Source organism: Saccostrea cucullata, unplaced genomic scaffold (assembly GCF_032062105.1).
Source record: "Saccostrea cucullata isolate Sc308-1 unplaced genomic scaffold, CSIRO_AGI_Scuc_v1 ctg84, whole genome shotgun sequence".
Taxonomy (NCBI): domain Eukaryota; kingdom Metazoa; phylum Mollusca; class Bivalvia; order Ostreida; family Ostreidae; genus Saccostrea; species Saccostrea cuccullata.
Window position 1 is genome coordinate 385,149 of NW_026938747.1, and position 27,587 is coordinate 412,735.

At 34.0% G+C, this 27,587-nt stretch overlaps 1 protein-coding gene across 1 annotated transcript in view; it reads right to left on the reverse strand.

Moving 5' to 3' along the window:
* LOC134251147 (uncharacterized) overlaps nt 1–27,270 on the reverse strand; it is a 64,113-nt gene extending 36,843 nt beyond the window's left edge. Inside the window, exons 1-46 of the mRNA XM_062733511.1 lie at nt 27,046–27,270; nt 25,120–25,213; nt 24,345–24,471; nt 21,391–21,533; nt 20,574–20,707; nt 19,505–19,702; nt 19,017–19,225; nt 18,516–18,640; nt 18,185–18,356; nt 17,933–18,063; nt 17,647–17,780; nt 17,279–17,458; nt 16,808–17,034; nt 16,557–16,687; nt 16,348–16,454; nt 16,040–16,225; nt 13,539–13,786; nt 13,240–13,373; nt 12,945–13,075; nt 12,522–12,701; nt 11,920–12,137; nt 11,384–11,547; nt 11,006–11,142; nt 10,524–10,721; nt 10,145–10,362; nt 9,761–9,924; nt 9,489–9,625; nt 9,066–9,263; nt 8,591–8,808; nt 8,201–8,364; nt 7,936–8,072; nt 7,366–7,563; nt 6,896–7,104; nt 6,665–6,810; nt 6,311–6,438; nt 6,045–6,212; nt 5,673–5,869; nt 5,159–5,295; nt 4,904–5,022; nt 4,430–4,636; nt 3,825–4,027; nt 2,677–3,478; nt 1,525–1,704; nt 1,213–1,403; nt 687–802; nt 316–434 (exon numbers count right to left, since the gene is read on the reverse strand). Of these exons, the coding sequence (XP_062589495.1) occupies nt 316–434; nt 687–802; nt 1,213–1,403; nt 1,525–1,704; nt 2,677–3,478; nt 3,825–4,027; nt 4,430–4,636; nt 4,904–5,022; nt 5,159–5,295; nt 5,673–5,869; nt 6,045–6,212; nt 6,311–6,438; nt 6,665–6,810; nt 6,896–7,104; nt 7,366–7,563; nt 7,936–8,072; nt 8,201–8,364; nt 8,591–8,808; nt 9,066–9,263; nt 9,489–9,625; nt 9,761–9,924; nt 10,145–10,362; nt 10,524–10,721; nt 11,006–11,142; nt 11,384–11,547; nt 11,920–12,137; nt 12,522–12,701; nt 12,945–13,075; nt 13,240–13,373; nt 13,539–13,786; nt 16,040–16,225; nt 16,348–16,454; nt 16,557–16,687; nt 16,808–17,034; nt 17,279–17,458; nt 17,647–17,780; nt 17,933–18,063; nt 18,185–18,356; nt 18,516–18,640; nt 19,017–19,225; nt 19,505–19,702; nt 20,574–20,707; nt 21,391–21,533; nt 24,345–24,471; nt 25,120–25,213; nt 27,046–27,207 (8,226 nt within the window). The 5' untranslated portion in view covers nt 27,208–27,270. The remainder of the gene's footprint in view (nt 1–315; nt 435–686; nt 803–1,212; nt 1,404–1,524; nt 1,705–2,676; nt 3,479–3,824; nt 4,028–4,429; nt 4,637–4,903; nt 5,023–5,158; nt 5,296–5,672; nt 5,870–6,044; nt 6,213–6,310; nt 6,439–6,664; nt 6,811–6,895; nt 7,105–7,365; nt 7,564–7,935; nt 8,073–8,200; nt 8,365–8,590; nt 8,809–9,065; nt 9,264–9,488; nt 9,626–9,760; nt 9,925–10,144; nt 10,363–10,523; nt 10,722–11,005; nt 11,143–11,383; nt 11,548–11,919; nt 12,138–12,521; nt 12,702–12,944; nt 13,076–13,239; nt 13,374–13,538; nt 13,787–16,039; nt 16,226–16,347; nt 16,455–16,556; nt 16,688–16,807; nt 17,035–17,278; nt 17,459–17,646; nt 17,781–17,932; nt 18,064–18,184; nt 18,357–18,515; nt 18,641–19,016; nt 19,226–19,504; nt 19,703–20,573; nt 20,708–21,390; nt 21,534–24,344; nt 24,472–25,119; nt 25,214–27,045) is intronic.
* Nucleotides 27,271–27,587: the final 317 nt, after the last annotated feature.

Sequence of the window (27,587 nt, forward strand, 5' to 3'; positions counted from 1 at the left end):
ACAAGAATAATACTCAATGATAAACAATGAATGTCTATATTATCCAAGTTTTAAATAATAAGAAGATAACATAACACATATATGCATAATTCTGTACACTGTACCTCAATTTTGATTTTAAAAAAGTTGCCGTTGTGAATAAAAAAAGAGTAATATTTGTTCATATTTGAAATAATACTCCTCAAAACAACTTGGTCTAATTTGATACCAAGATTTATTGTAATCATACAAAAAAGTATGAGAAGTAACACTTTGAATATTTTTTATAGAGAGAAGGATGATGAATGACACGAGTTCTGGCCTGCGACTTCTTACCTTTTGTGGGTTGACTTTGATATCCCCTATACTGTTGAGGAATTCATTACTCAGTATGAACTTCACTGCGGGGTCTGTACTGGCTCCTCCCAGGATCACAGAGAGACTCAGGGGCTGGTCTGTGTAGAGGTTCAAATAAAGATATATATAATTCTTAGTCTCTATAAAACTACCATGAAAGAAACAGTACTGAACAAAACAAAAATGAACATTTACTTTCTTAGGAATATTCTGAGATTATTAATTTTTAATGTAAAATTCTTTAAAATATGTGATTATCGAATAAAATACACTAAAGACATGTATTATCTCTTTAATACAAAACATATATTCTTGAAACAATCTTATAAAGCTGATTCAAAACACCCTACCTGCTATATTTTCAAGTTTAGCTGCCAACATTTTGAGCCACAATGTCATTCCATTCACTACTGCTGTCACCTTCCCCCAATCTGACGAGTTCATGGCAGCAAAGTATTTCTCCAAGCTGAAATATTTCAAATCAGCTTACATTACATTAATTTCAAAAATAAAATATGGAAATATTTCTTGGATCTAGTACCATATAAGAATTTTTAGCGAAGATTTGATTTTAGCAATATTAGCGAGGGTGCCAAAATCGCTAAAATTTAATATCACTAAAAATAAATTGCACTTTATTTGTAATAGCTTCTATAGCGATCTTTTTAAAATCGCTAAAATTACATCTCGCTAACAATAAAATACCAGTTTTTAAGGACAAATCGCTAAATTTGCATCTCTCTAACATTTCCACTTATATGGCATTAAGAATCAGTATTTCTTTATCCCCCAAATTTAAATGACATTTATGAGCATTGTCATATCTGACAACAAGACAGAATGATATAATCTTGCAGGCGATTGTATGACACGTACCTCTCCATCATAATGGGGGATGTCGTTTGTGGAAGAATGGCTAATTCCTGCTCGAGCTGTCGTTGAAATGCCGTCATGTTGATCTCGGCCATGTTGCTGGAACCATTTAAAAACATCGCAAACTTATTGTTGAACTTCTCTACCGTCTTCAAGAATTGTTGAATATCAACCGGAGGGAGACTCTGATTTCTCTGTGGAATGAAAAGAATTCTCCTTCATATAATCCAAACTATTTCATTCTTTCATGTATCAAAATTGTTAGAAAGTACAATTAAAATAAATTTTGTTTAAAAATACGGAAAATACATGTACCATCAATAGAGTTGTAATAAACTGGGTAGCCTCTTTTTGGTTCATAAAGCATGCTAGGTTGGTCAAAGCTGTGATGTTGGTGGTGGGAGCAAAATGAAACAATTCTCTCCAGGCTGTTGCATTACAGGTCAAGTTGTACACGCCCCACAAATCCATGTCCTTTGTAAACAAGTCTGATATCTGCAAGACATTCTGATTTCATTAATTTCATTCAGATTTTCATAAAAGAATAGCTGTTTTCCTGATTGAAAGTTAGCAGAAATTTAAATTCATGTAATTAGGCAGGTCGATACCCTAATATGCATGCAAACATCGTGTGCATCTGCCTCTGTGTATGACGCTAAGGAGGCAAAATATGCATGTAAATCTCGTGTGGCTGCCTTTGTGATTGACATCAGTGGGCCTTTAAAACAATGAGGCTAAATATACAAGCCCGTTATGGAAAATCCTTTACTCATTTTTTTAATTCCAATAAAAATTTGGTCAAATCAGAACTGTTACAGTTATTAGCAGCAGTATATATATGCATCAGAAGTAAAGTTAATATACAGATTATTTATTGAATAAAACAAACATAAGACAAAGAAGAATCAGCCAATTTATATAATTGATAGCTTCGATTGCTTTGGGTATACATATTTTGAAGGCCTGCGTTATAATTACACACCCAGTAACAAAAGAACAGGAATATAGTCACTGTACCTATTAATTATGGAGTATGTAAATAATTATTCTCCTTGATTATATGAAAGTGTAAAATGGTGATCATCTGTCTTTGTGTGTCGATTTACCTATTAATTTTCTTTATTTTAAATTCGTAAATCTTTTACGATATCGTTTGTGTGTATTGTAAATATAATGTCTCTATACAGTGTATTTGTGCAGTACTACTACCGATAAGTAAAGAATAAGATAAATAATAGATATTGATACTTTTACCAAAAATCATCCGAGTAACCGGGTACTCGATCGGAAGATGAAGCGAGTAACCGGTTACTAAAAATCGTCCGATTTGCCAACACTAGTATATATATATGCATCAGAAGTAAAGTTAATATACAGATTATTTATTAAATAAAACAAAATAAGACAAGGAAGAAGAGCCAATTTATATTTGCAGATGCACATCCAGAAGGAATATAGTCACTGTACCTTATATGGTTTCATCAGGCCTAGAATCATTCCTGTGATATCATTTGGGTCTAGAGAGACCAGTCGGTCCATGAACCTGACTGCTGAGGTCATCAGTACCTCCCCCGTCTGTAAGAACTCATTCACCTTCTGCCAAACCTCTGTGTTGTTGAACATCAGGGCCAGCTCTCCGTATACTTTAAACAGGGCAGAGAAATCATCAACGTTATTCTGTGTGGAGTAAGCCTTCATTACATTGTCAAAGGCACCGTCTAAACTTAGATGGAAGGAAGAATTGCTGATCAACCCTTCAACAGATCTCACCATATGCATGACTTCATCCACGATGTTCATCCAGTTCGGTTTCTGGGTTGACGTCCCATTTTCCAGAATTTTGACAAGGTCTGATACCTTGAGTGAGTCAATAATTACCTTAATTACATCAGTCTCGTTAAGGTGACACAGCATTGAGGACAGAGGACTGGTACTATTGGACCAGTAGACCAGTCTCTGCCAGAAATCAACAGAACAAAGCATGTCTAGAGGCTGGTCACTGATCAGCATCTTAACGAGCTCAGACGGGTTTTTAATTGGTGACATCATTAACTGTTCGGCCGTGTCCTCACTCAGATTCAGTGCTAACATTACCTTCTCCAGGGCCGGGACATAGTGAACCAGATCTTGTAAGTTTGTGAAGTTCCCACCGGCCATCACATCTAGTTCGCGATTGGTTAAATTGAGCAATTTTTCCAGAAACAAACCGTATGTTTTGATGGGTTCCTGGTCCAAGAATGGTGACATGGCATCCAAAATGCTTTTTAACCTGCAGAGAAGAAATAAAAGTGCAAAATATTAAATTTATACACAGCCATTTAAAATGGAAATCCTCCTAAATCAAAATACCATAATTCTATGCATATTTAGGTATATAAGTAACTGTAAATCACTTTATATTTGAGAATTTTTAGCCTATTTATGAGAGACAGTGTGCTCGCAAAAATATCATTCTCACATATATTAGTATTCCTATAGTTTATATAGAGCAATAACCACAATTTGTGAAAAATTTGTTACACTTATATAGAGGCAATGCCTATCTTGTGAAAATAAGGTGTTGCAAAAATGAAGTGATCTACTGTAGGTTTTCTGCTAGGTATGTGGTGACCTACTGAGTGGTTATGTTGGTCAATGACCCTGAGGAGGCCGGCTGCTGCATCAACAAGTTAAGCCAGTAGGACTCGTTTGACCATCTGCTAGGATACCCGGTCACTAGGGGTGGGTGTACCGTCCACTCCGATATCGTCCTGGTCATCTCATCAAAGAACAAGGTGACCTCTGTCCAGTTCAGGGACGGCTGGTGACTGGGATCCACCTGGATAAAAAAATTACCTGGTACTGAATTATACTCTATAACTCTTCAAAAATGATAATGGAAATTTTTATCTAAAGGTCCATATTGGAGAAAATTTCTGTGAACTTGGAATAGTCTATCTTACCATGAGTGTTATGGTGTGTAAATCTATGATATCCAACACTAGCTTTTTATCTTACCATGAGTTTTACAGTGTGTAAGTCTTATGATATTCTCCCACTAGCTTTCTATCTTACCATGAGTTTTACGGTGTGTAAATCTATGATATTCTCCCACTAGCTTTCTATCTTACCATGAGTTTTATGATGTGTAAATCTATGATATCCAACACTACCTTTTCTTGTACCATGAGTTTTACAGTGTGTAAGTCTATGATATTCTCCCACCAGCTTTTTGACTTACCATGAGTTTTACGGTGTGTAAATCTATGATGTTCTCCCACTCTGTGGTCAGTTGTGTGATATTGACCGCACACAGCCTGTTCTGTAGGTCAGTTATGTTGGCCGTCACCCCCGCGGGGGCTGTGAAGATCTGAGTAAACTTCCCTCTGGAGGGAGCACACAGATCCAGCAAAGCCTCAGTCAGGTTCTTCTGTACAAGCTGGTTAAACTGTACATAAAAAAAACAGTTAAATTTATCTCTCAAATTCTACATTCAGGATCAGATTTTTGTCAAAACGTATCCATAAAACATGTCTTATTACACCTTTTTTTAATGCAATTCTTCAATTTTGAGAACTGTTTGAAGTATGAATATTATAACAAAGAAGTATTATCTTACAACTGAAATTTACTTTAATAACTTTATTCAAGCTCAATTTTTCCTGCTTTTACTATAATTTTGAATTTTTCACTTTCTTTTTTTTTTTTACCGTACCTGTGGTGTGTTGGCCGAGTGGATGAGAACCTCAATAGAACCTGGTTGTTGTATCAAGTTCCATAATTTCTGTGTGTTGTCAGCTCCATTCAGCAGTTCCAACAGGTCTAACACTGACTCTGTAATGTAAAATCTCATTGTTCAATGTATTAATTATTATATCATGTAAATCAGGAAAAAACTGTCAAGTGCTATAGATATTATCTCTGTTGAAACAAAAAGAAAAAGAGAGAGAGGTTAAAAAGCAAGATTTACCATTTTTCTGACTACTGAATCTTGTCCAAACAGCTTTAGTGAGAGTGAACGCGGCATCAAAGACCTGGAGCAACTGTTTACCTCCATCTATCATGGTCAGTGTACTGGTCAGGCTACTCAATCCGCCACTTATCCAACTGTTAAAGATAGAAAACATGAGACTTTGGAAGATTCTACCGAGTTTTAAATGATTTTCAACCTTGTTTACTTTATTCTTGTATGAAAAAAAAGTTAATAAGTTAAAGCATCAATCCTTCTTTATCATCTTTTCTGTGATACTGTAAACCAACTTAAATTGGCGTGCAAGAAATTTTTGCAAGGTTAGCAAGAGACTTGTCATGGCGAACATATCTCGCCATAAACCAGTCCTTAAAGTCTCTGTGTCTATTAACAACAGATTTAACAAATGCTTGATTGCAAATATTAATCGTTGCGAACTAGCTTACCCTCAGTAAATCGCAAAATAAATTTGTCGCGAATAAAAGTTGGTTTACAGTAATCGTTCACTACTTACGTGGACATCATCTGAGGATCTGTCAGCGATTTGACCAGTGTGGACGAGGCATTGTTCCAGACTTCCAGCTGCATGAATTTGGGCAGATTATCAACAGCTGAGGTGTTCATCATTTTGACGATGTCCTCTACCTTTTGGATAATGTCCTCTAATCCAGCACTGGCATTCAGAGATGAAGCAGCTGACTTGTTGGACACCTGACAAACACAGTGGCATTATAGAAAAGAAAGATCAATATTACTTAGCTTTAATTATGACTAGTTTATATATATATATGTAAGTTGTGTTCTTAGGAGCACATTCCAAGAATCTTGAATAATAAGGCAGAATGTCACTCAATATTAAGATCAGTAAATAATTTTACAGGTGTACCTGAAATCTTGAAACTTCATTCATCATTTCATCAAAGTCCAAGAGGCACAGTTCTCCAAGGAAGGCTTTGGCACTAAATGTCTGTGATGGGTCATCATAAATCAGTGTGTCTGTTTGATTACAGAACCCAGCCCAGCCCTTGGACACAGCGGTAAACATCTCAGGCAACTGAAACATGAGAAATTACATACAGATAAAAACACTATTTCCTTTTTCTTACGTTTTTTAACTCAACTGTTTTTGAAAAATCCTGTTTCACTATGTACCTTCTCCATGTGATGGACAATGTTGTAGAGCAAGGTTTGGTAGAAGCTTGGCAGCTGGTCTAAAAGATTTAACAGACGCTCCATTTGTGGATAACCTTTGAACTCCGCAATGATATCCTTCATAGCATCTGAAACAGAAATAACTTCAATTCATCAAATAAAATGCATGGGTTCTTTTACATCCTGAAATCACTACGATAAATATTGTTCCCTAGGAAATGCCAAAATTCTTTAAACTTTTCACCGGAATAACCACATCTTGAGGGTCTACTAGGCAATCAAAAGCTCTGAAGCATTCAAGTTACACTTCCTGGTTGTATCTTATACAGATAAGCTTGTACATTGTGGACTAACCAGAACTTCCGGTCAGTATCTTGTCTTTGAGTTCTGTCAGGAACCAGTCTGTGACCTGTACAATGGTCTGGAACTCTGTCACGTTAGCCAGGGGTGCAGTAATGGCGTCGATTATTGGCTTCTGGTAGGAAGCTGTCATCAAACTTCTACAAAAGTAGAGAACCAATGGCAAGACGTATCAAATCTAAATTAGCCATACTCTAAATTTCAGAATCAATGCTTTAGACGTACTGTATGATATCTGTGGTGGTTGTTTTGTCAGTGAGTCTCTGTAGGAAGTCTGTAAACTCCTGTGTGTAGAGAGTTCCGTTTAACCAGGCCTCGTTATCCGTCAGGCTGATGGTGGGAGGGTGGCTTATTAGGTCCGTAATCAACTTGGACATCTCCATAGACTGCTCTGTGATTACACTCATATTGATAGACGGGAAACCATCAGTCTTCTACAATTATACAATAATAAATTGTTTAATTTTGTTCTTTTATAACGAAATGAAAATATATCTATTATATGTATGATGTTTCATTTCATATTTTAGTGAAACAAGTATGATATTGATATACATATAATTTAGCCAGTGATCTACCAATCTTAATATTTACTTGTGGCGCTCAAGTTGGGCCGTTTGCCTTTCATTTTTGACTACAAATTTTATTAAAACAATTCCCTTTGATAACTCATTCTCTAAATAAGCTATACATACCTCTAGTGCCTCTATAAGCTGTGGTATTCCGTGGCCTTCTGAGAGCTGCTGCCAAAGTGCTGAGACATTCATGTTCAGGGTATCACACACGTAATTACGCAGTTTCTCAGCTTTCTGGACATCACTTGGATCCACCACTGGAGTTAATATACCGGCCTCAGAACAGAACTTCTCTGCATTGTTTGTAAGGTATTGTGTCTGCAAAAATCCAAAATGAAAAGCATTCATAAGTATTGCATGCACTAAAAAATGTCTATTATGCATTCAGTTACATAATGTTCATAATAAAGGCCTTTATAACTGTTTTCACACTACAGGCTGCTATATCTGATGGTATTCAAAGTTCAATTACAAGTTAATCAGTAATGAGTAGTGACTAATCCCTCATTCCTTGCATACACTGATCAAAATATGCAAATTACTATTATCTATTTTTAAAACACTGTATTTTTATAAAGGAATAAATGAGAAATCGATCACAATGTTTTTTGCAAAAGCAGATCAAATATACTTCAAAATCTGACGAAGATCAGACCTTTAGTTAAATGAACAAGCATCTCCTTTTCTCACCTTCTGTGCATCATACATGATGTTGACCAGAGTTCTGAACAACACTCCACTCATTTCTGGTGAGTCCGAGATCTGGTTCAATAATCGGGTCAGTTCCGGGGAACTTAAATAGGTGGTAAGTGTGATATGTGTGGAATCTATAAACAAAATCAGGGAATTGATAAAAAGAATATTTGTCTGATGTATCACAACCCAAAAATTCTAAAATGAAACATTTAGATTGCAAATCAAACCATTTAAGATATGAGAAATCTAAATTAGGTACCATTAAAATATTGCAGTTGTTTAATAATAAACTTATTAATGGAATAAGTCTGGAAGGTTAATTGTGACTGCATGGCAATTAAGGAAGAAAATTCGGAGGTATTTCCAGTCATCTTATTAATCATCTCTAGTACAGCTGGTATCATATTAGATAGTTCTGCCAACCTGTAAATAGCATAAAAATATACTTCAGATCTATATAAAGAGTCAGATTATAAAATAAACAAAATACATACTCCTTTAGGACATTTTACTTTTCTATAATGTAATTCGTGTAATACATAATAAATTAATGTAAAAGTAATTGTGAATGCCTGCCCTTTTGGAGCAGATTTTCTAATTAACAATTTGTTTCATAGAATATCATAATCCATTACAGTGCGGTACATACTGTCCATTCTGTATGATATCTGTAGTGGTCGTTTTGTCGGTGAGTCTCTGTAGGAAGTCTGTAAACTCCTGTGTGTAGAGAGTTCCGTTTAACCAGGCCTCGTTATCAGTCAGGCTGATGGTGGGAGGGTGCATTATTAGGTCAGTAATCAACTTGGACATCTCAATCGACTGCTCAGTGATTAAACTCATATTGATAGACGGGAAACCATCAGTCTTCTACAATTATACAATAATAAATCATTTTATTTTGTTATATTGAAACAATATAAAAATACATCTAGTATATGTATGATGTGTCATTTAATATTTATTTCAAACCATTGCTATATTGACAAAATTTAGCTAGTGATATGACATTCTTGGTAATATTAAATGATGGCGTTCAAGCACTGGCTGTTAGCCTTTTGTGCTCTAATGCAAAATGTATTAAAACAATTCGGCTATTTATTTTACACAAAATAGACAACATCTACCTCTAGTGCCTCTATAAGCTGTGAAATTCCATGACCTTCTGAGAGCTGCTGCCAGAGCGCCGAGACATTCATGTTCAGGGTATCACACACGTAATTACGCAGCTTCTCGGCTTTCTGAACATCACTTGGATCCACCACTGGAGTTAATACACCGGCCTCCGTACAGAACTTCTCTGCGTTGTTTGTAAGGTATTGTGTCTGAGAGAATATAAAATAAACAGACATTTAAGTATTGCATGCAGTCAATAATTTCTGTAAAATGTGCCAAGGTTTACAGTAACAAAGTGTCCAAATTTAGGGTCACTTTACCTGTTTTTACACTACAAGCTGCTATTTCTGATTATACCAAAAGTTTGATTATAGGTTTATTGGTAATGAGTAGTAACTAACCTAGTTAAATGTACAAACATCTTGTTTTCTCACCTTCTGTGCATCATACATGATGTTGACCAGTGTTCTGAACAACACTCCACTCATTTCTGGCGAGTCTGAGATCTGATTCAATAATCGGGTCAGTTCCGGGGAACTAAAATAAGTGGTTAATGTGACATGTGTGGAATCTGAAAACAAAATCATTGAAGTGAATAAAAGAATATATCTCCTTGAAAGAAGTACAATCCGAATATTCCAAAATGAGACATTAAGATGTGCAAATCAAACCAATTCAAGCTATTGAGAAATTTAATATTAAGTACCATTAAAATACCGCAGTTGTTTAATGATGAACTTATTGATGGAATAAGTCTGGTAGGTTAACTGTGATTGCATGGCAATTAAGGAATAAAATTCAGAGGAATTTCCAGTCATTTTATTGATCATCTCAAATATAGCTGGGATCAGATTGGAGAGTTCTGCCAACCTGTAAAATAGCATCAAAATATACATCCTCATCTGTACATGTCAATGTCGTGTATACATCTTTAAAGAGTTGGATTATAAAGTCAACAAAATGTATACGCCATTTTTTTCCTTTCAGTAATGTGTGTACATATCTGACTTTATTGTGACTCTCATGGAACAGGATTGTCGATAAACTTGTTTCATAGAATAGCGTGCTTCATTAAGAATGTGATACATACTGTCCATTCTGTATGATATCTGTGGTGGTCGTTTTGTCGGTGAGTCTCTGTAGGAAGTCTGTAAACTCCTGTGTGTAGAGAGTTCCGTTTAACCAGGCCTCGTTATCAGTCAGGCTGATGGTGGGAGGGTGCGTAATTAGGTCCGTAATCAACTTGGTTAGTTTCTCAGATTGTTCTGTGATTGAACTCATGTTGATAGCTGGAAAGTTATCAGTCTTCTGCAATGCAAAGAATTATATAAATTTCAACAAGCATTCTCAAAAATGGAATTAAGAATTTTCGTAAAAACAACTGATTTAATCATGATTTCAAATATTCTAAAAACAAGGACTCTTGCTTACAGAGAATTTGATATTTTACATGAATTTTGACAATTTACCTGTAAAGATTCCATTAATTGATTAAAGCCATGTGTTTGTGACAGCTCGTGTAATAAAGCCGTTACGTTCATGTTAATGGTGTCACACATGTCGTTCCTTAACTTCTCCGCAGACTGGATGTCACTGGGCGACACAAACGGAGTCAGAAATCCAGAGTCAACACAGAACCTGTCTGCGGACTTAGTCAGGTTTGTCATCTTAGAAATAATCATTTTAAATCATATGAAATACATTTTTGTATTTTGATATCTCAAATATTTTTTTTAATACTATGGATCTCAAACAAATATTTGAATACAATGGATTTGTTGAGTGATGTAAAAGTCCCAGACACTCTTTTCTGTATTTTAATGCAAGTATCTTGAATGTTCAGCTATCTTTTTTTCCTTTACTTTATCAAGTGTCACTTGTTGGAGTTTGACTTAACTAAAATTCATACAACAGTTTATCCAAATTTGATGCATGAGTACATAACACTTACCTTTGAGGGATCAAACACAACGTTGACAATAATCCTATACAGGACCCCGCTCATTGCTGGGGAATCAGACAGCTGGTTAAACAGTCGGTCCAGCTCAGGGGAGTTCAGATACACAGACAGAGTCACATGGGTAGTGTCTAAATAGAAAGAGGATCAAAATTAAAGATACATGTGTATGGTATTTAAAAATATGTCAACACTATTAAGTGGGGTTTCAGTTGAAGACATATTCCAAGATGAATGAATTCCCAGGTATCAAAACAACAAAGCTAGAGAAAGCCAAAAATGCTATTCATATATAAACTGTATAGATATCTTATCTTTATGCATATTAAACATAACAAATTTAAGCATTTCTTTAACAGTAGTCATTCATACCATTAAAAAACTGTAGTTGGTTGATAATAAACTGCTGGATGGAGTAAGTTTGGTAGAGAAACTGGGACTGCATGCCAAGTAAGGAAGAAATAGAAGAGGAATTTCCAGTGAGCTTGTTTAACATTTCTAAAACTGCTGGAATTTGGTTTGCCAATTCTGCAAGCCTACAATGGATTATCAACAAAAGCATTTGGAATTTTGAGATCAATAAATTAGTCTATGTACTGTACAAAGAAATACATAGAAGGCTTAAAATCACACAAAATATCAAATTTATTGCACAAAAATTGTTATATAAAAAAAGTCTTTTTAGTTGTAAACCATCTTTTTCTTTTTTTAAATGTATGTGAACCAGTGATAACTATTGTATATGTTTGTTACATTATTTTATGAAATAAATAAACTCTACTGCAAATATTATCTGACATCATGAATATGTTTTCTAATGATGAATTGCAAATTAATAATTTCATACATATTTCAATAAAAAAAATCTAACTCTATCTTAAAATTTTTCAGTTCTTCTCTTCTCTTACTTTGTCAAATCCATGTGTTGTGTTGTATTATACAAGGACAGAAGACTTTCCCACGTCATGTTAGTTTTCCCCAGCTGTATATTGTAGAATTTATCTAGGGTGGACGTTAAGTCTGAAGGATGAGAGAGAACTCTCCAGACTTCTTCAAACAGCCGCTCTGTGTGATAGTATGTCTCATTCCAGTTGACATACACTTTTTCATGAATTGCAGTTTCCATCTATTAACAAAAATACCATTCTTTATCAAGAGAAAAAAAATCTTACGAAATAGTTCAAACCCTCACAAAGTTTACACAAATACCAATCTATTTTCTAAAGAAAGGCTATAACAAACATCTTTAACACTTCTAACAATAACACTTTCTATAATCAATCTATCTAGCAGTTTTCCCAAAATTTTCTGTAAATTAAAATGATACGTAATACCTATTATAGGTATCACATATTTTTTTGATTTACTAAAAAGTTCAGTAAAATTGATAGGACGGAACTCGTGCTATAATGTATTAACAGAGTCCTAGCTATCAGACTGCATTAAGAGAACTTAACTTTCCAGGAAAATGTTTTTACAGAGCTACATAACTGATGTGAGCATAACTTACAGTATCGTTAAAGATGGCAGACAGCCCAGTGTTGTCCAGGACCTCCCTGTACACCTGAGTCCAGTCTACCTGACACAGGTGAGTCTCGTACGGCGCCAGGGCGGGGCTGTCCAGGAGATCCCAGACCCTCACGCCATGACAGACCTCCGCCAGGTCCGTAGTCAGCAACTTCTGTAACAGCTATATAAATAAAATATATATAAGTCATTGGAGAATTCAAGAAGAAAGAAAATGACAAGTGTAAGCAGTGGTGTTGGAAAAAGTTATTATCGAGCAATTGTGAGACAAAGTGAAAACCAAAATAAAACAAAATCTCAACATCATATTTATTTCACAGCAGTATCTTTTAAATAGAAATTACTGGTGTTGTAAAATTTGTAGGAATGTAGAAATTGTCTAAATCAGTTTTGTCTCTTTACTCACCACACCAGGGTGAAGAGTGGCCTTCTCCAATGCTTTAAATAGTGATGGAGCGGAACTGTTCACAGTGTTCAAAAAGTCCGCAAAAGTGGGAGATAAATCCATAAGGTATTTGTCAAGGTCTGACATGGAATCTGTTTAAAAAAAGCAGAGCTTCAGAATTAAAATGTAAAGTAGTGGAATTTTTCTTCTGCACAATGTACATATACTTCTTTTTTTCTTTCAAATAATGAGATTAATGACATTTATTTAAAATTTATAAATGATCATTGTAAACATTTGCAAATCTTTGCCTGACCTTGAAGGAATTCCAGTGCCATTTTTGAGATACTGTTCCACACATTAATATAGTACTTCACCATTTTCCACTCTGTCACATTTTCTAGTTGTACATCTAGCTGTTGCAGAGTTGGCACAAAACCAGCACCCAGACTGCAAAATAACTTTACTTTAAACAATATTCAAATGAAATACATAATTTTATTTTGAAGAAAAATATTAAAATGTATGCTAAAAGTATAAACATGAAAGTAAATTACACCATAAATGTAATCTGGTGTAAAATTTACAGTTTTAAAGTCTACATATTGGTTATACCTCATAAGATTCTGAACACTCATCATGCTCATGTTTGATGCCACGTTGGACATCATCGTTGGCTCTGTTATTTGCTTCAACATCACATCCACAGTTTCACTAAGTTTACTGAAGTTGAAGGACATCATGGATTCAATCATGTATGACACCGAGTTCTGCTCCATTGACACCATACTCTGTATATTATATACCATCTGATCCCAATCTACATTGGTGCTGGTGCTCTTGTCGGTCATATACCTTGTAATCTGAATTTGTAAAGGTATGTGTAATTACATTCCTTTCCCCTTCCTGGATCCTGTTTTAGTTTGTATTTAAGCCATTATATAAGATTTTAACAAAAATCAATTCATATATATGGGCATCCTACATAAAATCAGCTAATCAGCATTGAAAAAAAAATCATTAAATGCATGTTTCAAAGAAATCAAATTATAAATCAAAAGGTATCTTCACCTGTTCATTGAACATTCATTTATGTCCAGTATAGTACTCCATGGATTCTTTCACTTTGAAATAATTTTACATTGTGTTCCAATGTCTGTTGGGTTACAGAAAATTAATTCAAATCAAGCGAGTTTATCTCCTGTAGAGACGGCTTAGCTGCAGAACTGTAGCTCTCCAAAAAAAAAATATATATTTACACTACAGGCCGGATATATTTTTTCGGAGAGCTACAGTTCTGCAGCTATTCTGCAGGTAGAATATCATGATCAGTTTATCAGGTCCAGGAAACTCACTATATTTAGCTATATATCTTGAATTACCTATATAGCTTTATTTACCTATATAATATAGCTTTATTTAGCTATTTTAGGATATAACCCTTTTCTGTTTTATGAAAAGCAGACAAAAAGTCGCATGAAAATTGTGGCTGGTATCTTTTAAAAAAGGTTTGATAAAAACAACCTAGGGCATAGTATATAGTAAAAACATTGCCTCATGAATTTTTTTTAAACACTTTTTACCCAAAAAATGCATCTCTATTGTTTGGATAGCTGTCCCTCACTGGGAGTGTGCAATGATCATGATGAGGCATGACTTAGTGTGATTGTCTTGCTTTTTGCTGAATTATTACCAATCAATTATCTTGTTGACCAAATCTGCTTTTCTTTGTTAAAGTAGCTGCTTAATCACAGCTTAACTGTTATACATAGCCCCAGAACTTTTAGATCTTTGATCGCAATTGCACAAAAGGAGAAACATTTTAGAAGTGGATTTTTGGTGAATTGTTTTCAGTCCATTTTAAAGTTGAAAACTAATACTACCTCAGTATGCAACTTTTTGTCTGCTTTTCATAAAGCAGAAATTTATTCTGAAATAGCTAAATAAAGCTACATTATATAGATAAATAAAGCTATATAGGTAAATTAAGCTATATAGCTAAATATTGTGATTTTCCTGGAACTGTTTATCACCCGAATATATTTTCGATAGCAACCGTGAACCGCCTTCAACCCTTACCTTTTCATCAGTCAATCTATCCAACCCCCTTCCAACATAAACTTTCATTTATAAATAACAAAATCTGACAACAATTAAATTTCGAAAGCATCGCCATCAGGATCTTCAAACACCTTCTCTCAAACTCAGTCCAAACGATTTTTACATTACCCGCAAAATCGGAATTTCAAACCCGATCCATATAGGCCTAAAGCCTGGTTCGGTTTAATTTTTTTCGGCAAAATTTCTATGAAATAAATATAAGAAACCAAAAGTTCTACAGGTAATGATTATGTGGAAATCTGAGTCTGTATTTAATTACAGATTTTTTTTCTTTCAATTTCTTTCCCATGAATTTTCTAAAGTCTGGTCTGAGGAAACGCCATTTATTTCAGTTTGGGGACACTACCAAAAACTTCATAATTCCTTGACAAGCCAAAACAAGGTTATCATACGTTTATATTGAGGGACACAATAATATTATGGTAGCTATATTTTCTATAGTATTCTATATATTGGCAAAATTATGACGGTGCCCCCCCCCCCCCGGTTCCCACGGCCATAAAACACTTGTACTTGGTTTTTGATACGTTGTGACAGTCACAGTAGGAATAATTTGGTCATCATTCTTTAAACCTCTGCCATTTTTTTTAAATCAGAAAAAAAAATTGTGCATCTCCAGGAATTTGTGTTTTTCAAAAAAAGTGTGGAAGGGGGGGGGGGGGGGTTCAGAAATAGGTAATTGAGAATTAAACCAAATAAGTGTCTGTAAACATTTTGATAAAAAGGACGTAAATTAACAGTTAAAGATTATTCACGGAAAAGTGTGCCCCCTTCCAAAATACATCTACTGAATTGCAGTTGAGTAAATGTAGAAAACCCTCAGGTATAGGATTAAATTTTTTTGACAACTGAAATGATTCAATAACCGCATTGTAATCAGTATTATTTGCACCACCACCAACAAAAAATATTATTATTGGCACCAAAATCATATTTTAACAAAAACAGTGCGAATTCTGATAAATTTCCCTCAAAATGTTGACCCCTCCACACACCTCTGCACTCATTGAGCTTGTGTCCACAATAGAGACCACCTTAGTCATCATGGCCGTCCAGTTAGTGGTACATATTTTGTTTTCTACAGTATCCACAGGTACATAGCTAGGCATACCCATTTCTTGCAGCATGTGATTGTCACAAAAAGATTCCAACGTAAAACCTTGTTTGGCTATAGTCTGGATCTACAAATAAAGTCGATTTTTGTAATTAACTGTTTTTTGATAAAGATAAGATTAGTGAAAATAATATTGCTGTGTCTCATGCCTCAATACAGCATTATATGCATATTATATTAAAAAAATACCATAGTAGCATTCTGCATCATTTTCATGGACGCCGTTGCAATTTCAGGAGAATAGTTTACCACAAACTTCATCAGGGTCATCATGGTTGAGTTTTCACGAGTTAGTTCTGAAATGGACAATGGGAAAGTAAACTTCTTTAAGTGATTTTGAAAAAAATCAACAGAAACAAAGCAAAATCTTTAGTTAAAACTGTTTATCTATATTATACCTTCCAATTTCCTATTTTTGTCCACCTGGTCTTGCATGACTAAACTGATGGATTTTACAATTGGACCAATAGTGTTCCACATCGGTGAGTTCTCTAGGTACTGTCCAGTCTTGACAACTACCACTGGCCAACTGCAGTAAAAGAGAATGTGCTTTACCATCAAATATTTGATAAAATTGCAATAAATTACATATTTGGCATAGAACTAGTCCGGATAATGCGCCATGTAAAGAAAAAAGAGGGGGGTGTACCTTCCCTGGATGAGATATGTTTGTGTGTCTCTGAAGAATGTCTGCCATTCCTCGGCCATGGGATTGATGGTTGGAAAACCCATTCTCCGGATCATAGATTCCCATACACTGCCCCTTCCGTACAGTTCCTCTACTCCTGAGACCAGGGCTTTGGCCTTTTGGTAGATCGTGGCCATTTCCACACGTCTAACGGTTCCGTTTACAACATTGTCTATCATAGGCTGGATCTGAATTGTAAACAACATTAATGAACTGAAGAAATCAGAGAACAAGATGTTGTTAAATTGTCAAGGAAATTGGAAATATCTCCATGAACTGCCTTTTTTTCATGGAAATATATGGCATAGTCTAACTAGTGGCACAGAGGGTGGTTAGTTGATATAACAAATTAATAATTTGTTATAACAAATAAAAAAAAATACTGCTGCGGCCCTAATATGCTTCCGTACATTTAAACCTGCTACCGCGCACCTGTTTATTAAACACTTCCTCCCACAGCTGTATATTGGTCTCAATGCTTTTGGCAATTTTGTGACTACATAGACTGTTTTCCAGTTTGGAGATGTGGGCATGGCTCTTTTCGGAAGACATGATTTTCTCCACGATCTGTTTACAAATAGCAGGATAGTCCTTGGTGTTGTTTACTATGGCCTGAAAAAAAAACAAATGAGAAAAAAAAACGGAATTAAAAAAAATCATTTTATCTGGGTATGTCTCAAGAAGAAATATAAGTGACATGAAACAGAAGCTTTATTATTTTCAGCATAGGATTTTTATTTTTTCTTAAATTGTAAGTCGTCACAGTTTTTAACACTGGTGTCTAGTAAAAAGGACAATACCAGTAAATTATGTGGTTCTATGAACTCCATAACCACAGACTTTGTCAAGTTTGGACCGTTAGTAATCAATGTTGTAAAGGCATCCATTATATCTTGATTGTACACAAAGGTTGAATTCAAACTCTTTTCCAGCTCTGAAAAGAAAAGCATGTTTATACTGAATACACATATTTGTACCATTCGTTTCCTTTGTTCGAGAAACCAAAGTGCATTCAATTTTTTTTTACTTCCGAGAATTAATCGTTAAAAGATCATTAAGAAGAAAACAAGTGAAAAAGTCCGATACCAAGCATGACGTCCATGACCGTGGCCAGGATATCCATGGTGCCATCAATAGAGTCCATGATGAATTGACTGTTGTTTCCGATGATCATCTCGGTGAAATTCTGGAGCTCGTTCATACCATGCAGGATAGTTCTAAACAAAATGACAGTGTTAGTACATTTCACTCACTTGATAAAATAATTCTCGTGTATATTATAAAAAACAAAAGATAGATTTCATTGCATGGATTTATTCTATACTCATAGTGATTTACGTTTCGTTAAGCCCTGTAAGATTGCCACTGAACAGAGCAGACATGGCGTTTACAGCGTTGTCAAGGTTGACGTTAGGTACCGTGGACAACCAATCCAAGCTCATGTTTCTTGACTCTAACATTTCCATCACTTCCTTCTGTTTCCCAACCAAGTCCGTCATGTTAATAGCCTCTGGAAAAGTCAAGTCCATTTTTGATGATGCCAAGTATAAAGGTAAAACGATAAAGTACCATTTATTATGTTTTTATTTGTCAATACATGTATATTTTATTCTGTATTTAGAAGTGCACGAAAAGAGGAAAAACAACCACAGCCATGGAATGTACGTACTTCCGTTTGCTATACTTGAGACGTCTAAGACTACCCCGACTATTTCTTTAGTGACGTTCCACCCCACATTGTCAGGGTCTATACGATCAATGATTGGATCCAGAAACTTAACTAGATCAGTCATCCTGCAAGAATACGTATTACAGAAAATTGATGCCAGAGACCTTAGGCAATATAAGGCCATCTAAAAAAAAAAATAATGTTTGCTTGCCCTTTCCCGACTTAGGGTAAAAATATTGGGCTAGTAGGTAGGTGAGGAATTTTTTCCCCTAGAAAATTAAAAAAAAAGAACATTATTGATAGGAAGACAAAATCCAGAAATAAAAATATCGTTTCCTGGAGGTTAAGTTTTGAGTATCACCATTTTTCTTTGGCACTTGGTCGGGAGAAGACAAACAATTTTTTTGAAGATCAACATTCATCACAAAGTATATTCTTTATTTGCCCATTAGACCAAATCCTAAAAAAATGTTTTTAACAAAATAATTTTAAATTGTTAACCAGGAGAGATCAGTGACTCCGAGTCTGATGACAGACTCCACCAGCCCCGGGATTTTGTGCATGATATCGGGGAGATCCTTGAGGTCTGGAAGGTCCCGGATGATGCTCATGAAGTTGGAGGTTCCGTACAAGAGGTCTGTCATGGTGGCGATGTCTTCTAGCGCGTCCGTCAGCGTATAATCCATCGTCAGGGCGGTCAGTGTTTTAGACTGAAGCAAGTGTAAAATGAGGATAATTGAAGTTCTAATGGCATATCATAAATACTAGTAACATGAAAACAGTTTTAATGATGAAATATAAAGTTATATTTTTTTTCATGTTACGTATTTTCTTTTTTTCTTTTTTTTTTTTGTAAAATGAAATAATCTCAGTAGCTGGGTTTTGAGTTGATTCAGTATAGGACAAGAAAATTATTCCTTTAAAGATGTATTTATTCTATACACAGCTTATACTAAGTACTTCCGGTTCAGATGGCTAATGGTACTCACCACTCTGATAATGGCGGCCACGTCTATCTGGTTCTGTACCACATTAGTGATCTCTGGGATCCTGCTCTCGGGGATAGCACAAAGCGATCTGGACACTGACGTCACGTTGGCCTCTATCCGGAACATCATGTATTCCATCAGCCTGTCCTGATCACAGACAATGTCCCGGAAGTCTATAGAACCAATATTGTGAAGGACCTAAAGAAGTAACCACAAAGGTAATATCGTTAGAAGGATATAGATAAATAAACTTGTAAAATTGTGAAATACAACTGTATATATATCCGTAAAAATTCCATTTCAGGAAAAAAGAGGTTCCATTGTACCAAAAAGTTCTACCGGTGATGATTTTAAATGTATGTTTATGACCAATTAACCCCCATCTCAGTTTTAGTATTCATAAAAACCCAATTTACTGGACAACGAATCAAGAATCAATAAGCTGATGAGACATGTCATACTCCAGGCTAAGGTGAATCCAAAACAGAATTTGGAATTTATTTCAAAATTGACTGATTACTATAGAATATGAAACACAAGTTATTTTCAAAACTCCACTGAGGGACAGTGAACGTTACGTGTTGCGTATGAATAAAATGAAACAAGAAAATACAACTTTGTCAACAAAGTTTATTTATGTTGTCCTCTTAGTCCTCTTGTATTTAAAAACCAAGAAAAATCATAATTATTCCTTATAAAGAATGAATAATTAAAGTAATAAATTAATAATATTGATATCAGAATGATAGGTCAGAGACATGATGTAAGAGTTTCCTTTAATTACCCCGAAAATGCGTTCGTCAGTAAAAGGCTATTTGACGTAATCCCTACCCGGAAATTTACTTAGAACGACACCGGAAGCAATCGACGGAGAAAGAATGTGAAATCGTGTTCGAGTAGTCTCATCTGTTACGGTCAAGTGAAAACCGCTAACACTCACGAAATGGTTTGTTCACACACCCACTATACTGTTTTACCACCTGTTGGACAAATTAATTAATCGGTACTTTTTTTTGTATCCAGGATAAAGTTAGTCATGAATGAGTCTGATCTTGCAGACGATTGATACCTCTGGAATATTGAGTTCCGCGTTGAGCAGTGCGTCAGCTACGTCACTGGTCATCACCCCAAGGTCATTGACAAATATGTCCTTCATCTTGTCAGGGTCTCGAAAAAATTTCTTCAGCTGGAAACTGGTGTCGTCTGCAAAGTAAACAATTTTGCAAATTGTCAATAAATTAATCCAGGTTAATAGTATGTATACAGTATAGTGTGTTTTCTTTTTTTGATTACAAAGGAAACCGTCGCTTCATATTTGAAAAAAAAACTTTTAAAATTATCTTTGAAGCAAGATTTTCAGCCCTTAACAACAGTTCATGATTCTTGCTGATGTGCAAAAATTAATCAAACTTTTAAGTTCATCTATACACTCTATATTTATCATTTCATACATGTACCACTAGCTATAGTTAGCGACTCGAAAGTATTTTAAACTACTATGAAAAGGGAAAAGTAAAGCATTAATACAGTAAAAATATATTGATATGGTTTAATTTCCATTTTCATTCTCTAATTTGTGGAATTTCAGACATTATCAAACCTATCCTTGGGATGTTTTAAAAAAAGTAAACAATTTTCTGGCTATAAAAATCAAGTATTGCTATAGTAATTTTATGATTGTAAGTTCATGGACAGGTTATCCAAGATACCATCAAAAATTGGATCTTTTTGAATATTGATTCCATAGATAGATGTATTTTTCTACTCATAAAGATGTCCTCTCATGAACAGTGTAAGTTTTTTTTTTAACTTTATCAACACTTTTCCAATGTCTTTCCACCCATTTAGCGTCTTCATCTGTATTTTTAAGATTACGTATCACTCACTCATCAGGTTTGACAGAGACCCATTCTTTGAGATGTCACTTATGGCGTTAGCTAGCTTCATCCCAGTCTTAACAGACTTCAGGGCCTTAAGAGTCGGTTCGCTTGAGAAATGTGGAGTCAAATCTTGTATAGCTGCAGCAAAACTGAAGGAAATTTGAATAAGAATAAGAATTTTCTTCATTTAAAGAAAGGCAAGCAGAAAAATAAACAAATGAGAGTATATATGTAGATATATTTTTCTTGCTGATATCTTCAAATTTTTAACCAAAAGGTATTTTATTTGACAGGTAAAATTCTCAAATGATTTAAAAGGATGAGGAACAATCCATAGTCATATATTGAAAAGTATGTCAATTTTTCACATGAAAGAAAGGAGAGGATGTGGAAAATTAGGTAATTATATATTATCTGTAAACGGCTACTGTTTTGGATATTATTAACAGTCCTATAAAATCGAAGTTTATTTTTTATACATCTTTGTTGTTTCATTCTGCTGTATATTTTTCAATTTACATGTGTTTTTATTTCAAATACGAGCTTTTAGACTGATCGACACACGCATATCAAAAACGCACTCAAATAACTTGATTAATATTTTAAAAGATATGGGAGTTAAACCATCCCTAATATTAACCTACTTAGAAATTCACAAGGTGGAGAAAAACCAAATCGATCCATCCCTTATATTAACCTTCTTTTAAAAAAAAAACCATCTTTAAAAAACATTCTCACGCGGATATTGCGAAATCGCAAGGAATTAAAAAAACCACAAGGATTGGTAGGTTTGTCTGCATAATTAAATGGGGGTAAATCACTACATATCATATTATGAATTTTGTCCTTATCATTATTACAGGAAAAACTATCGGTTCAGTGTTGAAATCCGTAAACCTATCTGCTCAAACAAACATTTTTAGATTTTAAGATCAACAACTGAACAAATTATCCAGGTGATCATACATAAGAATATCGAAGGAATTTTAAAGTACATTGAATTTCATTATCAATATGGGAAATGTCATCCAAACAATATAAAACCATAATACATTATGCATCGAAAATAAAGGTATCAACAATGACATTCGTTTTAGTTTGAAGGGGATGATATAAAAATAAACATTCCACGAATATATAACCCGAAATGTATCTCAGAATCCGAGCAACAATAAAAAATAAAACCTTTGTGAAAATAATTCATCCAACAAATTCCACCTGGGGCTGTGAAACTTGTTTTTACAGTTTATTTTTCTTTGCCATATCAAAATGTTCAAATAAATGTTCGGTATAAATTTTATTCATGTGCTTGAAAGATTAACAAAGGAGAAAAAAATTATAAAGAAGGGTTTTATATTGATCTGTTTTATTAATTTATACACTTAAATATCATAGGTTCACTTTTTGTAACCATATAAGCGCCAGAACCCATCGTGATTTAGTATAAAAAATATTTTCCGTCGATGTGGACCTAAACTTTGTTAAAATATTAAAACACAAAGGGAGAATTTTTTTGGAGTGGGAAACAGTACATGGAATGACCGTGAAACTTTTATGCAATAAGGAATAACCCAACAAAATATATAATGATATAAAAAAAACATACATTGCCTAGACTTGACCTCATTAAATCTTTTCTACAGTATACTAGTAAATATTTCTAATGTAAAGGGCGAAGAAGCAATGATCGATCTCAAAAAAATCTATAAACAATAAAAATATGTGAGGTCATAAAGCACAGACCCCATGAAATTTCAGAGGTGGGATCAGGGGCCTAGGACAGTAAGCATCCCCTTTAATGGTCACACCCACCGTGCGTCCTATATATTGATCAGGTACATGTAGACGAACTTTCCGTAGTCAAATTCAGTATAAAAAACAAAGGCCTAACAACTGGTATGAAAAAAGTCAGCCAACATTCATATGGACATTAACTGTGCTCCTTTTCAGCCTGCTTGTTTTAAATTTTTTATGCAGTAGAATTTTCAAAACTAGTTGGGAAGAAGAAAACACTTGCTGTGGCCTTCAACTCGGCATTCAGAGATCGAGAACGTATTATGAATGAATAATATATATATATATATATATATATATATATATATATAGTTACTTTTATTTATATTTTACATGTCGACCTCGATATATCCCTGTAACAATTGCCTTCCTTGTCTGTTTATATTTGGATGTTTAACTGACCAGAGACGACATGGGCAACTAAACGACATGACTTCGGTTTTTCCATCGTCAATTCCCTTATTTCTATAGTAACATTTCACTATCACCTGCATTTGACGTTTATTTCTCCCAAATTCGATACTCAAGGACATACTGTGACAAGCATGTCAATTCCTACAGCATTTCGTAAATTCTAAGGTCGTTAGTAGTCGTATAACCCATCGTTGGGTCTTTTTTTGACTGACATATTTCATAACAATTAGGCCTTTGTTTTTAAACTTTTAACGATGAAATATTCTGCATGTCTACTTGATCAATAAATAAGGTCCACAGTGGATGTAACCGGTCGATAGGGGTGATTATTCGTCTTGGTTAACCGATCCCACATCTAGATATTTCAGGAGTAAGGAATGTTACATGTCCTGTACACAAATCTGTATTGTTTGCAAGTTTTTGTTTTAAGATGCTAGTACTCTTTGAAATTCGCCTTTTTCCTTTATCAACCATTCTGTCTTTGATGTTAAAACACAAAATAATTGTATGAAATATAACTATAGAAATTGATTAAGGAAAATATTGAAATATAATTGAATGCAATATAATTATAGATATTGGCTAAGGAATATGTTTCAATTATTCATTGCACATATCGTTTCTTTATCCAATATATATATGTACATGTAATTTACATCGCAGATATTGAATGGGAAAAAATGAAGTCATCAAAATAAATGATTTATGATTAACGAGTTGATCCCTCTTCTTTAAACTATATGATCGTTTACCTGTTCATATTGTTTTGCTTTATTTCTATACTGCTCCGTGCCTCACATGGATTCTGTAGATTGCAGACCGTGGACTGAAGAAATGGAACCAGTCCAGCGCTGGGCATAGCGTGCTCATTGTAGGAACCTGTGAAGGTAAAACTTAGAAATAGAAATGTACTTCTTAAATTCTATGGTACCAATTTATGGATTGATAGAAATCAGCTTAGGGTGTTATCATACGAAGCAAATACAATGTACGAATTGCCTTTATGAAAACTTACAGAACCTAAACTTAAAAGAATAGGCTTAAAATATATAAGCTTGTATAAAGATGAAAGTTCAGAGAAATGCTTATTCCAGAGAAATTTGGAATCACGCTGAGTTTTCCTGCGTATTTTATAACCATCCTTTTGTGTATCTAATTAATTAAAGGTCGGCAGGGGATGTTCACTTCTCCATGGCACCTGATCCCATCTCTGATGTTTGAGAGGTCCATGTTTGCTCAGCTCTTGATTTGTACTATTTGAATGATCTTTTGAACTTGTTCGCTATCTCCATATATTTCATGTCCATGTATTCGTATTGATAATAAGCATATCTCCTATTTCATGTATATTGTACATGTATATTAATACTAGTATATAAACTTGTGAAGATTTAATTTCGTTGTTGGACCTATTACAACAATCTCATTTAAAAAAATATCCTATAAAAATATCTTAAATGAATTTTTCTACATTCTGAATACTTCAGATCACGTGATGAGTAAATGATAAGGACATTGAGTACTCACATGTATCCTTTTTGACGGGTGGTGTGCCTTGCCGAATGATGATCACCACCAAAAATATAAACACAGGCCACACTACTTCCAACAGCAACACATGCTTAAGTAAATCAAGGAAACATTTAATACATTGTCCAGTTTATAAATCAATTTGGTTTTTAGTTTTGCTTCTTTTGTTTCTCTGTTTGTTTTAGGAATATATAAGTGTTTATTTTTACATTTTGGTATCCATGAAAGAAAAAAAGAAGGGAAAATTGCATTTAAAATATTTGTTACATTTAAAGGTCTAGAATTTAGAAAAAAATAAAACTAAATTTAAAAATCTTGTTATAGTTAATTTTCTTAAAATGTCTGATTTCTAATACTTTTATTTAATACCTATATGCATATAAATGTAGGATATTTGTACCTAGTTTGTCTAATTATATTTCTTCAAAGACTTAACAGGTCTTTTTTTTAAATATCCGGCTTGAAATGTTATATTTCTATTCCTTGTTTGTCTACTTTTTCGTCCGGATTCACACACAATTACATAGATTTTTGCACACATATATTTTTCTTTGGTCATGATAATAACAAAATACGACGAGACGTGACACTTTGTTTGATGCAGGAGTAACACGTATATTATTGGACAATTCGACAGACATGTACATACTGCCACAGCCGGAATAATTGAGTGAGAATTTGTGAAGAAATTATGTTATAGAAGGATTTTTATTGTATAAAAAAAGTGTGTTAATTTTGGGATGTCAGATCGGTTAGTAATGAGTTATTTGGACAAAGAGCTACAAGCCCTGCAAAATGCATACAAAAAAAATCAAAGTTTGAATATCCTCGCCATCCATGCAAGTTTATTATGTTCCTTGTAAATGTAAACATTTGGACCGGCGAATCAAAACTTTATATGCTGCTTTATGTAGCTAGAAAAGAAACAGTTTTCAGTTTTAACTTTTAAACGGAAAATCCGAATTGGTCACAAGCATCGGCTATAAAAAACATTCTTTAACCAGAAAAGCATAATTTACATAAATAGCATGAATAAATAAAGTTTGTTACTGTAAAAAATTGGACAAAGCATAAATAATTTACTAGAAAAATTTAATTCCAAATAATATATGTACTTTGTATCATGAAAAATTACTTCCAGAGTAACCCAGTAACAAAATATCAGTATTCGATATTCGGACGTTCGATCATGTGCCCAGTTATCGGGTTACTCTTTGGCATCTTTAGTCTTTAGTCATTTTAAAATTTTAAGATTTCAAATATAAGACTTAGTATTGTATACAAAAACTGTACTGCGTAATATTCACATTTTTGCTGAAGTTAAAGTTTCATTGCACACCCAGTAATAAATAGAGACATGTCCGCTAAGGATTGCCCTCACAACGTATTTATTTCAGCAAGACTTACGTTTGCAATGAACGGAAGAGTTTTGATTCATACAATTACTTTCTGTTGATCTTGTAAAGTTTTCAAGTATTATATGTATACTTATTTTATATCTATATTTAGAGTATTAATATTAAGTAAATAGAATAGGGTTGAAGATCTCTTGATATTTATTTGACTACAATATAATGATTTTTCTTCAGGACAGCTTACTTAGAAAAACTTTGAATAAAACTATCGTTACAATTGGAATTTAAAACCAAGTGAAAAATGCTTTTTCTAAATTGTTGTTACGTTACATGTATAGCATTTTTAACGACTATATATTCTTACTAATAGAAATTAAAATTCCTTATTATAGATTTGAGAAAGTATTTGATGGTCCTTTAAAAATGCTTGTTAGTACATATATATAAATTTTCTTTTTATCAGACCTTGCAATGTATGATAGTGCATAAAGATTGATAAAACATTTTGATGTGGTTAGTTGAGGAAGAAAAATCTTGAAAATGAATTACCACATTAAGTTTCCCTTACCTTTTGACGTTTTCTTAATATAAGGTTCTTCCACAAAAGTTGAAGAAACTGCCTAAACAGGCCCATGCTTCCCAGACCTGCAATATCATCATAAAGTTTGTGCAATCGTTCAGAAATTTTTTCCTTAGCTCCTTCATCTTCATTAAATTTACGATATTTCATGGCATTAGAGGGAGAGAAGTATGAATTAGATATTCATAAATGTTCCTCTCTTTTCCCTTCCTGTTGTTAATTTCACAACGAGTAGGAAAGGAAGTTAAGATAACTTTTAACATGCTGAGTTTTTCACATGCGCGTGAGTTTATGATTTACATGTACATGAATATATGTTTGATTACTATAGTATTTTAAAGCTTGAAAATCACCTGTTAGATACAGTAAAAAAGGAAAGGAAATAATGTATTACATGTATAGACCAATGGGGAATTGTAAAAGATTATACTTATAAGGTTGTTTCGAAATGCATTTTCTACGATATGTTAGACAGCTATTGTTTGTATATTTATTTAACATAATATTTTTATTTATTTATATATACATTG